The sequence below is a fragment of the Euprymna scolopes genome, chromosome 41 (assembly GCF_053919585.1).
Source record: "Euprymna scolopes isolate OS-2025 chromosome 41, ASM5391958v1, whole genome shotgun sequence".
NCBI lineage: Eukaryota > Metazoa > Mollusca > Cephalopoda > Sepiida > Sepiolidae > Euprymna > Euprymna scolopes.
The window spans coordinates 30,387,488-30,405,850 of NC_136522.1; the positions used below are offsets into that span (position 1 = coordinate 30,387,488).

At 37.2% G+C, this 18,363-nt stretch overlaps 1 protein-coding gene across 1 annotated transcript in view; it reads left to right on the plus strand.

Moving 5' to 3' along the window:
• LOC145266647 (uncharacterized) overlaps window positions 1–18,363 on the plus strand; it is a 141,144-nt gene that overhangs the window by 4,458 nt on the left and 118,323 nt on the right. Inside the window, exons 4-5 of the mRNA XM_080122573.1 lie at window positions 1,578–1,705; window positions 11,891–12,092. Of these exons, the coding sequence (XP_079978699.1) occupies window positions 1,578–1,705; window positions 11,891–12,092 (330 nt within the window). The remainder of the gene's footprint in view (window positions 1–1,577; window positions 1,706–11,890; window positions 12,093–18,363) is intronic.

Genomic DNA, 18,363 nt, shown 5'->3' on the forward strand with positions numbered 1-18,363 from the left:
TTCATTACTAATCAGCAGAGAGTTACCATTGTCGACTAAGAGAGGAGTTTATCAGATATGTGTGAGCAGTGTAGTGGTGTATGGAAGTGAAATAACAAGTGAAAGTTGATGACATGCGTTGCATGGAGAGAAAACTGATATAAAAATAATATGATGGATTTGTAATGTGAGTATTAGACAAACTTAGATTGGATGATTTCAGATGAAGATAAAATGTAGACAATATAGGAAGATGTGTTTCAAATATTTTTCTCTCCCTGCTGATCAGTGTGAAAATGAAGTAACTGAATCGGTCAAAGAAGGCTTTGAAGCATATATCCCTATGCGAAAATCCTTTAGCAAGCCTCACTCTTCTCAATGGTTCACTTCGACCCCTCTAGCTGCTATTATTTTGAAGTAGAAAGCATTTCACAAATTCAGCCGTGAAGTGTTGGTATACCGATATAACCAGAAAACACATTGAGTCACAAAAATTAGGAGTTAGCAATTTCTAGAAAATCTATTATACGAGGGGCGTGCAATAAGTAATGCTCCTGACCCACTTCCCATAGCAGTAGAGCAACGAAACTTGGCACAGTTATTAGTCTTTCTCTACATAAGAACCACTCAGAGTTATGCATTTCTTCAATCGTTTGATGCAGCTCTGTAGACCGTTTTTGTAGAACACCCCAGGTTGGTCCTCCAAGTATAATGTGAAAGGGGGAGGGCGACCAGGTCTGGAAGCTGTTTCCACAGACTTTCGGCCATGTTTGAATTCACGATGCCAGCATTTTACAAGGTCATATGATGGGGCATTATCACCATAAATTTCTTTCATTTCATCAAAAGTCTCCTGTGGTGTGCATCCTTTCAAATACAAAAACCGAATCACTGCTCAACATTCAACAGGCTTCATTTCACACCTGACTCAGTTCAAACACCTGTAAAACAGAAACCACAATTAGTTCAGAGCTGTAATTTGCCACATAACCCGCAAAATTTCAGCTAGATCAGACAACTGGAAGTGGGTCAGGGGCATTACTTATTGCGCGCCCCTCGTAGTGTGAGAATAATAGGCAATCAGCAATTGTCCTGCTGTTCAATCACAACAATGTCGGTGGCACAGCAATTGATAAGGCTGAACTAGTTGTCCAAATGGTTCACCACCTTGAACTCTACAAGCCACTCCCTCCCAAATTTCCCATTGCAGGCTGAAACTACACTTAATGACTTGGACATCATTCTTTCCCATGTCCAAAAGATAATAAAACCTTTGGCATCATGTGGGCCTTATGTGATCCCTGTCATAAAGAAATGCTTTGAGAAGCTGGCCTCTGTCCTCTCCAAACTCTTCACCAAATGCTTTACCAAATATTGCTTCCTTGATAGCTGAAAAATTACTCCTGTGATACCAATGCTTAAGAACTCCGCTGAAAGAACTAACCCTGGAAAGTATCACCCCACCACTCTACTCTCTCTTCACTAAAATCTTTGAATCTTAAATAATTTAAGCAAACGAACACAAACACATTTTTGCATTCTTTCCTTGTACTTTTTTGTGTTTTACTTGTAATGGTTTTCAATTTTATTTACTGCAGATCAAAAGTGCAACTACTATTACAATACTGCCGTTGGTGAATTTACCGCAGATACTGAAAAAGTTAATGACAATGTTAACTGCATAATAACCATAGAGGCTTCAATAGGGTCCAGAATTATATTAGAGGTAAGTGGCATTTTTTTCATATTCTGAAAAGCTAAAAAAAAAAAATGTATGTGTATGAAATAACCTCACAAACAATTGAATTTTGATATACCGATTTCCTGACCCGACGGGGAAGATATGGATTCTGCTTGCTTTTTTGAATCTAGTCAAAACACTTTTCTCAGACAGGTGTCAAAATCATTCATATATGTCAAGCCAAAAAAGAGAAGAGAACCCAATCGATAAACTTAACTATGAATCATTTTCTTTATCTATAATTTGTCTCTATTTAGTTAACCTCAATTGGAGGTATGGGAACCCTATATTTTATTCAATTCAATATATTGGTAAAAGATTAGCACACGACTAAAAACATATGAGGTGAGTTCTGAAAGAGAGGAGACAGTTATATATAGGTATAATCTGTAGAGGATTAGAGAAAAGGTCGCTTGATACTCTTAACCAAGAATGAATACACAGGATTACCGAAATCTATATATCTATAAAAGTGAAAATGTTTGTGTGTATGTCTGTCTGTGTACACTTCCCTAGCAAATAACTCTTTCAATTTTCAGTCTAGAGACTGGAGATTTGACATAGAGAGTAGTGAGATTTGGGAAAATCTTTTTAATCGGTTTTCGGCCAGAAATTTGGTTGTTAAGGGGTCAAAGTTCAACGATTTGAACTTTGAGAACTCTACCAAACTACTCCGCCAATTTTAGGTCTAAACACTTGAAATTTTAGATGTAGATTACTTGGACATGGATCAAACTTTATAATTTGATTTGAGCCCAAAACCATAAACGCTAAGGGGTCAAAATTGGTGTCAAAGTTTTAAAAACTTGATCTATGCGGTCTCTACCAAATTACTCAGTCAATTTTTAGTCTAAATATTTGAAATTTTACATAAATTCAGACATAGGGCAAGCTTTTTAATTTGTTTGTGGCCAAAAATTTGGCTGCTAAAGGGTCAAAGTTTAAAAGATTTTACATCTGCGGTCTCTATTCAGGCAATTTTGGGTCTAAACATTTGAAATTTTACATAAATGGTACTCAGACATGCAGCGAGTTTTTAAATCAGTTTTTGAGCAAAAGTTTCGCTGACGATTAATCGAAATCGGAATCGGGAATCAGTAAAATCGAAACATTTAGGGTATCGAAATCGGAAAAATGTGTGCCTATATTCCAATGCCAAAAACGATTCCTTTAATTATCTTTTTTCTTTGATTTATTTGATTTTGCTTAAAATTCAAATCTTTCACTGCTCGTAGTAATAATAATAAAATAATAAATATGCATTGATTTTAAACTACAACTAAAGCTAAAATCTATAGATCCTCTCCCCCACAAGTGTGCTTTTTGGTTTATGAAAATATATGCACATTTAACGTGTGTTTCTACGATAATCAGGAGGAAATTACAACTTTATGGTTAAATATTTAGATTTGTAAAAAAAATCAGAATCGGTAATTGTATCGGAATCGGGAAAAATATTGAATCGTGTAATAGAAATCATCATTCTTGCAAACGACTTCGTGTTTGCTTAGCCTGTACAATGCCAGTAGAAAAAGGTAGAAAAGAAAAGACAAGCATAATTTTGTAGGTCGTTCATTGGTGAACGTATGCCATTAATTTGCATATGTAAACAATTTGTAACTGCAAATGAGACGAATTCTTAAGCATGGGAGTTGAGTGGAGTCTTTTGTTGAACAACTTAGAACGAGAACGAACAGTGGAAGATAATATCGAATACACGAGGATTTGTTGCAAGTAGAGGAAAGAAAGGAAAAAAAGACTCTCGTGCGTTGTACCAACAAGAGAACGGTTTAACACTGCCATTTTTTTGTTTTTGTTTTGTTTCCATTTTATCAATCGTTCTATCACTGATACAAAATAAACCCAAAGAACAACATCGAGAAGATGTCCACAAAATATTCTCTCGAATTTAGGATTTTTGTATGAATTTTGATGAAGGTTACATAAGTATGTGTCATCATAGCCTGGCTGCAAACTGAAATCGACCCAGTAAAGCTACTGTGATTCAAGCGATGTGAGGTCAAAGGCTATCTCTTTTGACAAAATCTGCTAGAAATGCAAGTGTGAAATGATATTACATACAAATTGCATCAAAGTTTCTATGGGAAGCGTGGAAGTTAAAATGCATCTAAAAATGTAGTTAGTTGGAAACGACATTTCACCTTTTGTTTATGAAAATGTTGAACGTCCGATCATGGGAAAGTGACGATTGGAGAATGAAGATCGACGACCGCGCACGTATATAAAAATACTTTGTTTTGTTGTTTCTTGATCGCTCCCCAGCGATAACAAACATGTGCACAAATACGTGTTTGTTGGAAACGACATTTAACGTTTTGTTTATGAAAATGTTACAAGCTTACCTTACGTCTTTTTATTTCAAGTTTACTTGGACATTACTAAGAATTCTTCAGTGATAAATTCTGTGTCATTTCTTAACTGGTTTAGCTTTTCTTCATTTTCCTATAGTTGTTCACCAAATGGAACACTTAGTGTATCAGATATTCCTTTCTCGCCAGTGAATCATAATCAATTATAAACTAATAACATTAAGTTATGGTATGCACCCACAAGGTATTTGTATTTTTCTTGCTCTCATGCGTCCTTGATGTCAGTATTTTCATCAAGTTGTGTTTTCTGTTTGGTTGCCAGCTCTGATGGATCCATTGGCACATTTGTTCAAACCACATTCCATTCCAATATCTCTGGAGAAGTTATGCACTACCTGCAAAAGTCAAATTAAGTCAGCATCTGAATTGGCTTGAAGTCATACTTGAAGTGGTTGACTCTTTTGTTTAAGTCTTGTTGGAGGCTCTAACTCAGATTGTAGGAACTCCAGTTTTTATTGAGTAACTTGCAGTTTTTATTGAGTAACTTGCTTAACGCATCTATCGTCAGACAGAAGACAGAGGAGATAGACTATTATTTTGGGAGATTCCTTCCAACACAAAGTCAAGTATCTGCAGAATGTCTTCTTGGTTCCTCCTCTTCTCTTTTCTCTCTCCCAACAATCGAACACAGCATATAATAACAAAACTCTAAAGCACGTCTGACAGCACTGACTTCTGCCAACAGTCTGCGCCTCCTCTTAACAACACAGGCTTTTTATATCGCAAAATCGTTCACCTCTATTTGCATATTCTTCTAACTCACGTGATCACTACTCTATAAATAAGAGTCTTGACCATTTCTTTTCTTTCTTTTTATTTATTTTTGGTGACCGACCCGCACGTGGTCTATCCAGGTAAGTCACGCATTTCTCCACACTCCCCCCTGATCTCATGATCACAAACAGGACATGCGGGCAATCGTCGTTGGCGGGTACTCCTTCGAAGAAGCACTTCCTCATTGCTGTTTTCTTCATTACCACCATCATTACTACCAGTCTGTTCCATTATCCCGTCTCGTGGTTCCATAGGCGGTGTCTCACAATCAGGGCAGGGGGGCAGTATCCGTCTTTGTCGGGTACTTCTCCGAAGAATCGGAGGCGTCATCTCCTCGGTATGCTCCATCATCCCTTCTCGCTGGGTTTCGCAATCACGGGGGGTGGGCAGTATTCGTCTCTGTCGAGTATTTCGATGAGGCATTACTTCCTTGTGTCCATCGCTCTCCTCACTATTGTCATCAGTATGTCCCATCATTCCCTCATCTGGTTCTGTTGGTGGTGTTTCTATGCTCACCTGAAGGGGCAGTAAGTGATCAGGATCATCTCTGAACGGTGTGTGATCCTCCTCATCGTCCTCAGAGTCAGAAGAGGTATAACAAGGGCGGATATCTTTTACGTGACGTGGTATGCCACCAATCAACATGGTCTGAGGACTTATGATTTCATCTATTTTTCCCCGGAAAAATTTCGTAGTGCACCCAGCATTTGGGGGTTTTATCCAAACAAGGTCTCCCACCTGATATGGTGTATTGACAACACTCACCACTGATGGTATGGCATCAACTCCTTTCACACGCTGTTCATATTGGTAAATCCCATTGGCTGGTGCAGTTGCTGGTGTTGCATTGTCCTTGGGTGTTATATTATACCAGTACACAGCTTCTGGAATAGAGCACTGCGTCCTGGCTGCAATTCTTTTGATGGTGCGGTGACACCGTTCTGCTATACCATTACCCTCGGGATAATATGCACACCGATAATGCATTTTAATCCCCCATTCGTGCACGAATTTCTGAAATTCTTGACATCGAAATGTGGCGGCATTATCAGTCAGAATTTCAATCGGGGCACCACGTTCAAAAAAGACGGCTCTCAACTGTTGTATAATGCTGGCTGCATCCTGTCGTGTCAACAGGCGCCATATTGTGAAACGCGTCGGGCCACAATCCGTCATGGTCAAAAAATGTTTGCCCCCATAATGTGTTATGTCCATCCCTACTCGCTGCCAGTTGCCCTCCACCTCGAGCTTCCCTTTTTGCCATTGGGATGGTGCCGGATCAATTCTCTGACACTCTTCACACGAACGTATGGCTGCTTTCACTGATGCTTTTGTAGTTGCAGGGCATACTCTTCGGACAAAATATGCAGTCCTCTGAATTCCAGGATGTCCAATCTGCTGGTGTATCATACGGATCTGGTCAGGTGTTAATTGATCCGTTACAGTCGCGCATGTTTGTTGTTGAAGATCGGATCCCTGCCTCATTGCATCGATCCACCTCTTTGGTACTCGAGTCAAGCTATCAGCCAAATTCTGCATCGACGAGACTAACGTAATGTCTACCTGCAAGCTGTATTCGTCAACTAGACGCTTAATTATTGCTAGTCTCCTTCGTACTAGCATTTCACTTGCAGCTCTAGTCTTAACTCGAGCCTTTCCAGTCAAGGTGTCGGTTAACCAATGGTAAACACACAATGAGTCAGTGTGGAGATGCACAACATTAGTCTGCCATTGCAATGCGAGATTAAGACCTTTTAACGTGGCATCAAGTTCTGCCAAATTTATATGTTGGGCATCATTTTTCGGACGAAGCCAGCATGCATCTTCCACAACAACACCTAGTTGCTCCAACACGACACCTGTAGCCAACGAACTTGCGTCAACCCATGCATTTAGTTCGTTTCCAGACACTTGCCACTCACCCCGGGCAGGGTCATTCCTATGCACTCTGGACAACATTTCAGCCATCATTTGTTGGAGAGAATCATCATCCGCAACATCGTCCCATCCTTTTGTTACTGTAGTCACTCGTCTTTTCACCACTCCTGTTGCCGATCGGAGCCATCCACAGACAGGTAGATGTCCTACCAATTTACCACAGATAGAAAACACAGTACGTCTTGTTAATACATTGGGTAACTTTGGAAGTGGGCTCCCTCGTTTCCATCGCAACGTATTGCCCTCCTCCCAGACCTCGAGGCCTAGCACGGGCACTCCATCCTTTAGGCGCTTAGGGTCTTTGCTTATTAACCCAAACGCTTTCAGTTTTATTCGAACTGCATCCGCAGACATTATGTCCTCATTAACATAGATGTCATCTATGTAGGCTGAAGCAGCTTTTGCTGTGGTCTCATCCTGCATCAAAACAGTTTTAATAATGGTTGTCATAATCAAGGGTGCTACGTTTAGGCCAAAACCCAAACGTGTCAAACAATATAGTTTTCCCTTGAGTAGTACTGTCTGAAACGGCCATAATGACTCATGGACACGTATCTGCAGGTAGGCCCTCTTTAGATCCAGAAGTGCTACATTGCTCCCTTTTTGACGCCACTCTCTCAGTTTAGCAGCGCACACATCTGCGTTTCCGGTAAACGCATCAACATGCCGATTCAACTCTCGGTAATCCATTACGGGACGAATTTTTTCTTTGGTAGGTTGTTCAACAGCCATGAGCGGAATTAATCCCTTGGGTGGTCCCAGACGTTCCTGTGGGTATGGTATTAACCAACCGTTGTCAATCCACATCTGAAGTTCTTCTTCATATGCGGCCCTATTCTTGGTAGAAACTGCATACTCTGGAATCGTGTTGCACAGCCGATCTGGTTCCTGGCCCATGGCCCATTTCCACTTTGCAGTCCACACCCTTTCGTTGTCATCAAATGTAGCACAGAAGTCCTTTTCTTCAATCGACATGGCTGCACAGACGTCTTTCCCTTCTCCAAGCCTGATACCTCTAGCTGCTGTGATTGTAACGCCTCCTAGTGCTTGTATTGCATCAATTCCAAGCAACATGTCGTAGCCAAGGGGTTTCTCCTGCATCACCAGAACGTCAACTTTAGCTGTGTCACCCTTCTCAGTGCAGATTGTGACTGTCCCTTCACCACAACATACCCGTGATAAGCCATTGATGGTCATAACGCCAACTGGGTTCCTCCGCCACACCGGACAGCAATGGGCACTAACTATAGACCGGGAACACCCCGTGTCTATAAGTGCTGAACACTGCACATCATCAAGTTTAACGCTAATGACAGGCAATCCTGTGTTTATTGGTTGGCAGGGGGCAAGGGTAGCGATAGTACCTTGCCCCCAACTTCGTTTCCCGAACAGTTGCGAGATATGTGCCCAAACTTATTGCAGCGATAGCATTGCACTGGTCTCTTTGATTGTGGATATACACCTCTCCTATCACTCCGGCACTCTTTAGCAAAATGATTGGCCTCCCCACATTTATAGCACACTGGGGTGGCATGCTTATTACTATCTGGAAGAGAGTCCACATTGCCTCCATGTCGAAAACGAGCTGCTGCTGCAATTGGTTCCTGTTCCTTACAGATGTTTCGAGCTCGGGCCAATAACTCATCAGTTGACAATTCATCGATTCTTGATGATGCCCGCAACAGTTTACTGACCTCCTCGGGTAGGCCTACCAAAAAAGCACAGCTTAATATTTTATCGTTGACCCCACCAAACGGTACAGATAATTTTCGCAGGTCGGCTAGGTACACGTCGACTGTTTCCTTGGGTTGAAGTGTCCGGCTCGTGAACTGTTGCCACGCAACAAATGGATCTGTACCAAACGCTGTATACAGGCTCTGCTTGATTTCATCCCAGTCTGGTTCATCCCCGAGTTGTTGGTAGACTGCATAGGCCCCTCCGGTTAGCCTCAAGGGATAACTGTGGCTGGTTCTTTAATTTTGCACAGTTTACAGATTTTCTCTGCCTTTTCAATCCATTCAACGACAGCCGGTCCAGTGGTAGATCCGTCGAACTCGGGTATTAAGCGAATGTCGAATCTGTCCATTGTTAGTAACCGCACACCAAGCGCCGAGATAGCTTAAAACCAACACAAAGTCAAGTATCTGCAGAATGTCTTCTTGGTTCCTCCTCTTCTCTTTTCTCTCTCCCAACAATCGAACACAGCATATAATAACAAAACTCTAAAGCACGTCTGACAGCACTGACTTCTGCCAACAGTCTGCGCCTCCTCTTAACAACACAGGCTTTTTATATCGCAAAATCGTTCACCTCTATTTGCATATTCTTCTAACTCACGTGATCACTACTCTATAAATAAGAGTCTTGACCATTTCTTTTCTTTCTTTTTATTTATTTTTGGTGACCGACCCGCACGTGGTCTATCCAGGTAAGTCACGCATTTCTCCACACTTGACGTTAGATATTTTTATAGTTCTGTTAGTGTGGTCTAATGCCACTGTTGTTTGCCACATTTTTATATGTACATCCATGGTCTCCTTGATTACTGGAAGGATCTTATAAATTATCAAGGCTCCCCAGTAGTGTTATCATATATTTTTTGGTAATCAATCGAAGCTATACTTAGGTTCATCAACTTCTTCCTACAGTCAACAAGTATGGTCTTATTAATCAGCAACAGGTCCTAAGCACTTTTGTCTGCACCCTATTTGTTCTTTTGCTTGTTCTTGGAGGTATGCTCCAGAACAGATGTGTTTCTAAAATGTTTTAAAATATGTTCATTGATGTGAAATGAACAAACGAAACTTGTATTTTAAAACTTATTCTTGCATTTTTTATAAGAAGCCGTTTTTCGGAGCGAGGTGCTAATCAATTAATCAGTCTGTAACGTTAAAGTTCTTTTCAATAAATTCTATCTATTTATATATAAAAAAGGGAGCGGTGGTTTATTATAGAAATCGATACGGTAACAATGAGAAAATTCAAATTAATTTTAATGATGATACATTTTAATAGAAATTCCATGGCACAATTTAAATTTCCTTTCAATTTCATCACAAATTACTTGTGTTCAATTATCGATTCTTATTATTGTTCATCATGGATGCAATTGAAAACAATAAAAACACAATTTCTTTCAAATAAAATTTTAGAAAGAATACAATGGTGGCTGCATTATAATGAAAACCATGACAGAAAGAGTTGTTGGAGAAAACGTGTGCACATCTAAACAGTCTTCATCATATGTTCTTGCAGTAACATGTATTTGCAAACCCTAATTATATACATCCACTCTTTTCTATTGTGTACTATTTTTTATTACTTGACTAAGTAAAATTGTTAAATTAATATACACTGTTGTTATTTCTTCTCTTCAAAAGCTGTCGCTCCTTGTTCAACTTTCAGCGCTTAGCTTCGAATATAATTTCTACATTTTATCATTCGACAATTGAATAAATATCATCCTATTATTTTATAGTGAAGCAGACATTACCTCTTATGAAAGTTCGTAATGCATCTAAAAAAAGATGGGTCTATTCAATGTGCGAGTTTAGTGATAAAAAATGAAATTTAGATCAATCAACCGTTTTGTAAGGATGCAAGTGTAGTTTAAATATAGTTGTTTTAAACAAAAACTAGGTAAAAAGTTAATATAAACCAGTCAGGATCAGCAAACATTTGTAATTTTCTTGTTACAAGATGGAAAACTATAACTGAAGAATTCCAAGAGATTCAGTATATTTTAAAGCGATTCTGATATCTGATTGGTTTGTTCTTACAGCCCCTGGTTATAAATGTAATTGTCCGAATCTTTGGGGTCATAACCTTCCATTATTTTATTGAGTGAAGGTGGTCTACTTGTTACTTCAAGGATTCGTTCTCAAATTCAGCCCGACAGGTGCTAGGCCATTGACATGACCCATTACATGTTGGACTGAGGTATAGTGCCTTGAAGAAGTCCACCATATTAGGCCTTGTCATCCAGCTTTTGGGTGGAGTAAATAAATTCATTGATTTCTGCTTGAGGTGCCCTGACATGGTAATGCCGACGGGGTTATCCAGGCAATTTTTACTAGGTCAGAGTGCTCCTTCTTTAGGGACACTGAATTGAATCTCCACACCTTCTGGGCTTGTGTCACATTTTGTTGTGGTTGGAAGCAAGTAAATAACCGCTGTTCCATTATGCCAAAATATTGTAACAATAAGATTAAAATCAGGAGTCCAAGATAGACGTCATATTTGGAATATGACTGTGATTGTTATGATAATTTCATAGTTGAGATAAGATTGAAAGTATAAGCATATCATTGTTTTTATTTTGTCGTATGCTGATTGAGTAATATTTTTTTTAAAGTTGCAGACTTTTTGAGAGAGGAGAGAGAAAAAGATCAGTCATACTTGATGATCAAAGTGAAAGGACGTTCTGACTTTTGCTCCCCGCAGAATTCAGTTAAGGAGGTGATTGTATCTGTAAGGCATTAGCATCATCTTTAAAGAAAAAAAAATTGTTTTCAATATATTTGAAAGCTTTTAAAGCTGTAAGAGTATATCAAGGACTTTTGGCATTGCACTAGAAATAAATTGTAAGCTAAAAAAAACAACTTTGCTTCTTTTATTTTTCTTTATTTTTGCTAAAGTATCTTTCACAGTTTGGGTACCTGTAAAGAAAGAGGATAATGTAATACAAAAAGAGTATAGCTTTTACATGAAAAGTTGATCCTGGGTTTACTTTGAACCACTGCGTAACCTTCGATTCCTTTATTTTGTTTTTTGATTCTTAAATTCCATGAGCGATTTTTCTGACAAAGCGGGAAGAATTACTATTTTTTGTGTCAGAATCTATTCAAACACTTGTCGTTGGTAGGTTTTTGAACTTGAAGTAGCATTTTGTTAGCTCCTTACATCAAGTGGCTTAATGCCTTGTCTGGAGCGAATTACATGAAAAAGAAACGAAATAATATTACAAAAAAACGAGTAAAGAAAGAAAATAGTGTAATACAAAACCAATGGGGATAACATTATACAAAAATATAGGAATTCGTTTCATCATTGATTTTTCTGTTTTTAGTTTAATCTGAGCAAAACGAACATGGAGAATGACTATTTAGAAATCTGGAGCGGAGGAAGTGGTGCATCCGACCATTCTATCATCGGACGGCCGATTCACTCGGAATCAAACCAGTTTTATAGTATAAACAACTTTGTCTTTGTGAAATTTTATACAACCAAAACTGTGACTGAAGAGAGATTTTCTTTTAACTGGACATCAGGTAAGTTTTCTTTTTATGTTTTGGAAGAATACTGTTACAACAACAACAACAACAACAACAACAACAACAACAATGAAAATGACAACACCAACAAAAACAACAATAACCCCTTTCTAACTAAGTCCATATTTTTCGTTTCCTCCCATGTTTTCCTTGACCTTACCCTTTCGGTTGACTTTGCTATCTCAATGTTTTTACGTCTACTGACCAAAGAACTCTTATCCATTCTATAAACATGATCATACCATAGAAGCCTACTGTTTAGCATGCATTTTCCTATCCAAATTTAATCTTTCTCTAAATTCATCAGATCTAAGTCTGTCTTTAGACATCATTTACACATCCATCATATCTTTGTCACATCATTTACACATCATCTTTGTCACATCATTTTTCTCCATGCAACCCGTGTCCTCAACAGTGACGCACAGAAAACTTTTTCAGGGCAAATGTTAAAGCGAAAAACAGGGCAAAATATAGTAACGAACATAAAGTGTGTTGTACTGATTATCAGCAGAACTGTGGCGATTTATTTAAAGAAAAATATAATTGAAAAGAAATGTATTGTAGTCGGTATTCAAACGGCATTATAAATTCCAACCTGTTCAGTACGTTTCTCAGAACTCGATTCTCCTGTCATCTCGATTTCAGTTTATTTATTACGTCATTTTGGGGGCAAAGCCTCATTGATATGCAAATTAATGCATGTCAAACTACATTACCCTCTAGTCCTTAAAGATCACCTCATAACCCCATGCCATGATTGGTAATCACATCAACTTCCAACACCGTTAGACTCTGCTAACCTCTAAAATACTGCTAGAATCTGCTAGCTTTTAAAACAATGCTAGGCTCTGCTAGCTTTTCAAACAACACGAGGCTCTGCTAGCCTCTCAATCACTGCTAAAGATTATTAGCTTCTCAAACACCACTAGACACTACTAGTATCCCAAACACCACTAGACACTACTAGTATCCCAAACACCACTAGACACTACTAGTATCCCAAACGCCACTAGATACTACTAGTATCCTAAACACCACTAGACACTATTAGTATCCCAAACACCACTAGCCACTACTAGTATCCCAAACACCACTAGACATTACTAACCACTCAAACACTGTTACTCTCTACTAGCCTCTCAAATACTGCTGGACGCTACTAGCTTCTCAAACACTATTAGTGACTACCAGTTTCTCAAACATTGCTAGACACTTTTAGCTTTTCAAACACAAAAATTCAATCGAATCCTAATACACTATTATAAGATGACGATTCAAAGTCTGACACGACTCACATTTCAATCTTCCATTTCTTGACCCTTTAAATTTTCTATGTTTGACACGAATCATTTTAATATTTCCATCTATTGACGCTTTCAATTTTTAAAGTTCAACGCAACTCGTTTAATCTCCCTTTTTCAATACTTTCAATTTTCAAAAATTCCCCTTTCGTCTTGGTCGCATCGACTTCATATTTCCGTCCGAAATAGCTTATAATTGAAAAAATGTATTCTAGTAAGCATGCAAACGTCATTGTAAATTCCGACCTGTTCAGTTTGGTTCTCAGAATTCTACTTTTCTGTCATCTCGATTACAAGTTTTTTTATTACCTCATTTTGGAGTGAAGCCTCAATGATATTCAAATTGAGCACACAAAATTTTTATTTATTATTTAATATTTATACATGGTTGCAAGAAAATCAATCCATATGCATAATACAATACGCTATAAACCGGATCTTATTTTATATTTATAAAAGTAGCATTCTCTGTGCCACTTCTTTAAATATGCCCATAACTTCACTGTTGTTGATTTTGATATTCTTTTCAATTGTTAGCAATAAGATATCAGATAACCTCTCCTCAATGTACAAATTGCACAGCTTTATCTTAACCAGAAAAATTAGAGAATGTTCTTTTCATTGTTGTAGTTGTGACGCGTATAGTGGCATAAATTGTTCAGAGCTAAAACATAAGTTGAAATATCTCCTGAGCATTGTTTTCCTTCATCAAGTTACAAATATCTCCTGAACATTGTCTTCTTTCATCAAGTTCAAATATCCCCTGAGCATTGTTTTCCCTCATCAAGTTCAAATATCTCCTGAGCATTGTTTTCCTTCATCAAGTTCAAATATCTCCTGAGCATTGTTTTCATTCATCAAGTTAAAATATTTCCTGAGCATTGTTTTCCTTAATCAAGTTCAAATATCTCCTGAGCATTGTTTTCCTACATAAAGTTACTATATTTCCTGAGCATTGTTTTTCTTCATCAAGTTCAAATATCTCCTGAGCATTGTATTCCTTCATCAAGTTCAAATATCTCCTGAGCATTGTTTTCCTGCATAAAGTTAACATATTTCCTGAGCATTGTTTTTCTTCATCAAGTTAAAATATCTCTTGAGCATTGTTTTCCTTCATCAAGTTAAAACATCTCCTGAGCATTGTTTTCTCTCATCAAGTTCAAATATCTCCTGAGCATTGTTTTCTTCATCAAGTTAAAATACCTCCTGAGCATTGTTTTCATTAATCAAGTTAAAATATTTCCTGAGCATTGTTTTCCTTCATACAGTTCAAATATCTCCTGAGAAGTGTTTTCCTTCATCAAGTTCAAATATCTCCTGAGCATTGTTTTCTCTCATCAAGTTCAAATATCTCCTGAGCATTGCTTTCCTTCATAAAGTTCAAATATCTCCTGAAAATTGTTTTCCTTCATCAAGTTAAAATATCTCCTAAGCATTGCTTTCCTTCATCAAGTTAAAATATCTCCTGGGCATTGTTTTTTTTTTTTCATCAAGTTCAAATATCTCCTGAGCATTGCTTTCCTTCATAAAGTTTAAATATCTCCTGAGCATTGTTTTCTTTCATCAAGTTGAAATATCTCCTGAGCATTATTTTCTCTCATCAAGCTGAAATATCTCCTGAGCATTGGTTTCCGTCATCTAGTTCAAATATCTCCTGAGCATTGTTTTCCTTCATCAAGTTCAAATATCTCCTGAGCATTGTTTTCCTTCATCAAGTTCAAATATCTCCTGAGCATTGTTTTCCTTCATCAAGTTCAAATATCTCCTGAGAATTGTTTTCCTTCATCAAGTTCAAATATTTCCTGAGCATTGTTTCGCTTCATAAAATTCAAATATCTCCTGAGCATTGTTTTCCTTCATAAAGTTCAAATATCTCCTGAGCATTGTTTTCCTTCATCAAGTTACAATATCTCCTGGGCATTGTTTTCCTTAATCAAGTTAAAATATCTCCTGAGCATTGTTTTCCTTACTCAAGTTAAAATATCTCCTGAGCATTGTTTACCTTCATCAAGGTCAAATATTTCCTGAGGATTGTTTTCCTTCATAAAATTAAAATATTTCCTGAGCATTGTTTTCCTTCATCAAGTCCAAATATCTCCTGAGCATTGTTTCGCTTCATAAAATTCAAATATCTCCTAAGCATTGTTTTCCTTCATCAAGTTCAAATATCTCCTGAGCATTGTTTACCTTCATCAAGTTAAAATATTTCCTGAGCATTGTTTCGCTTCATAAAATTCAAATATCTCCTGAGCATTGTTTTCCTTCATCAAGTTCACATTTCTCCTGAGCATTGTTTACCTTCATCAAGTTACAATATCTCCTGAGCATTCTTTTCCTTCATCAAATTCAAACATATCCTGAGCATTGTTTTCCTTCATTTAGTTCAAATATCTCCTGAGCATTATTTACATTCATCAAGTTAAAATATCTCCTGAGCATTGTTTTCCTTCATCAAGTTACAAATATCTCCTGAACATTGTCTTCTTTCATCAAGTTTAAATATCCCCTGAGCATTGTTTTCCCTCATCAAGTTCAAATATCTCCTGAGCATTGTTTTCCTTCATCAAGTTCAAATATCTCCTGTGCATTGTTTTCCTTTATCAAGTAAAATATTTCCTGAGCATTGTTTTCCTTCATACAGTTCAAATATCTCCTGAGAAGTGTTTTCCTTCATCAAGTTCAAATATCTCCTGAGCATTGTTTTCTCTCATCAAGTTCCAATATCTCCTGAGCATTGCTTTCCTTCATAAAGTTTAAATATCTCCTGAGAATTGTTTTCCTTCATCAAGTTAAAATATCTCCTAAGCAGTGTTTTCCTTCATCAAGTCCAAATATCTCCTGATCATTTCTTCCTTCATCTGGTTCTAAATATATGCTGAGCAGTGTTTACCTTCATCAAGTTCAAATATCTCCTGAGCATTTATCCTTCATCAGGTTCAAATATCTCCTGAGCATTGTTTTCCTTTATCAAATTCAAATATCTTCCGAGAATTGCTTTCTTTCATCAAGTTAAAATATCTCCTGATCATTGTTTTCCTCCACTTAGCATTGTTTTCCTTAATCAAGTTAAAATATCTCCTGAGCATTGTTTACCTTCATCAAGTGAAAATATTTCCTGAGCATTGTTTTCCTTCATAAAATTCAAATATTTCCTGGGCATTGTTTTCCTTCATCAAGTTCAAATATTTCCTGAGCATTGTTTCGCTTCATAAAATTCAAATATCTCCTAAGCATTGTTTTCCTTCATCAAGTTCAAATATCTCCTGAGCATTGTTTTCCTTCATCAAGTTAAAATATCTCCTGAGCATTGTTTACCTTCTTCAAGTTAAAATATTTCCTGAGCATTGTTTCGCTTCATAAAATTCCAATATCTCCTGAGCATTGTTTTCCTTCATCAAATTCAAATGTCTCCTGAGCATTGTTTACCTTCATCAAGTTAAAATATTTCCTGAGCATTGTTTTGCTTCATAAAATTCAAATATCTCCTGAGCATTGTTTTCCTTCATCAAGTTAAAATATCTCCTGAGCATTGTTTACCTTCATCAAGTTACAATATCTCCTGGGCATTCTTTTCCTTCATCAAATTCAAACATATCCTGAGCATTGTTTTCCTTCATAAAGTTTAAATATCTCCTGAGCATTATTTACATTCATCAAGTTCAAATATCTCCTGAGCATTGTTTTCCTTCATCAAGTTACAAATATCTCCTGAACATTGTCTACTTTCATCAAGTTCAAATATCCCCTGAGCATTGTTTTCCCCTATCAAGTTAAAATATCTCCTGAGCATTGTTTTCCTTCATCAAGTTAAAATATTTCCTGAGCATTGTTTTCATTCATCAAGTTAAAATATTTCCTGAGCATTGTTTTCCTTAATCAAGTTAAAATATCTCCTGAGCATTGTTTTCCTGCATAAAAGTACAATATTTCCTGAGCATTGTTTTCCTTCATCAAGTTCAAATATCTCCTGAGCATTGTATTCCTTCATCAAGTTCAAATATCTCCTGAGCATTGTTTTCCTGCATAAAGTTAAAATATTTCCTGAGCATTGTTTTCCTTCATTAAGTTCAAATATCGCCTGAGCATTGTTTTCCTTCATCAAGTTAACATATTTCCTGAGCATTGTTTTTCTTCATCAAGTTAAAATATCTCTTGAGCATTGTTTTCCTTCATCAAGTTAAAATATCTCCTGAGCATTGTTTTCTCTCATCAAATTCAAATATCTCCTGAGCATTGTTTTCTTCATCAAGTTAAAATACCTCCTGAGCATTGTTTTCCTTTATCAAGTTAAAATATTTCCTGAGCATTGTTTTCCTTCATACAGTTCAAATATCTCCTGAGAAGTGTTTTCCTTCATCAAGTCCAAATATCTCCTGAGCATTTCTTCCTTCATCTGGTTCAAATATATGCTGAGCAGTGATTACCTTCATCAAGTTCAAATATCTCCTGAGCATTTTTCCTTCATCAGGTTCAAATATCTCCTGAGCATTGTTTTTGTTTATCAAATTCAAATATCTTCCGAGAATTGCTTTCTTTCATCAAGTTAAAATATCTCCTGATCATTGTTTTCCTCCATTGAGTACAAATATCTCCTTAGCATTGTCTTCCTTCATCAAGTTCAAATATTTCCTGAGCATTGTTTTCTTTCATCAAGTTAAAATATCTCCTAAGCATTGTCTTCCTTCATCAAGTTAAAATATTTCCTGAGCATTGTTTTCCGTCATCAAGTTAAAATATCTCCTAAGCATTGCTTTCCTACATCAAGTTAAAATATCTCCTGGGCATTGTTTTTTTTTTGATCAAGTTCAAATATCTCCTGAGCATTGCTTTCCTTCATAAAGTTTAAATATCTCCTGAGCATTGTTTACTTTTATCAAGTTGAAATATCTCCTAAGCATTGTTTTCTTTCATCAAGTTGAAATATCTCCTGAGCATTATCTTCTCTCATCAAGTTGAAATATCTC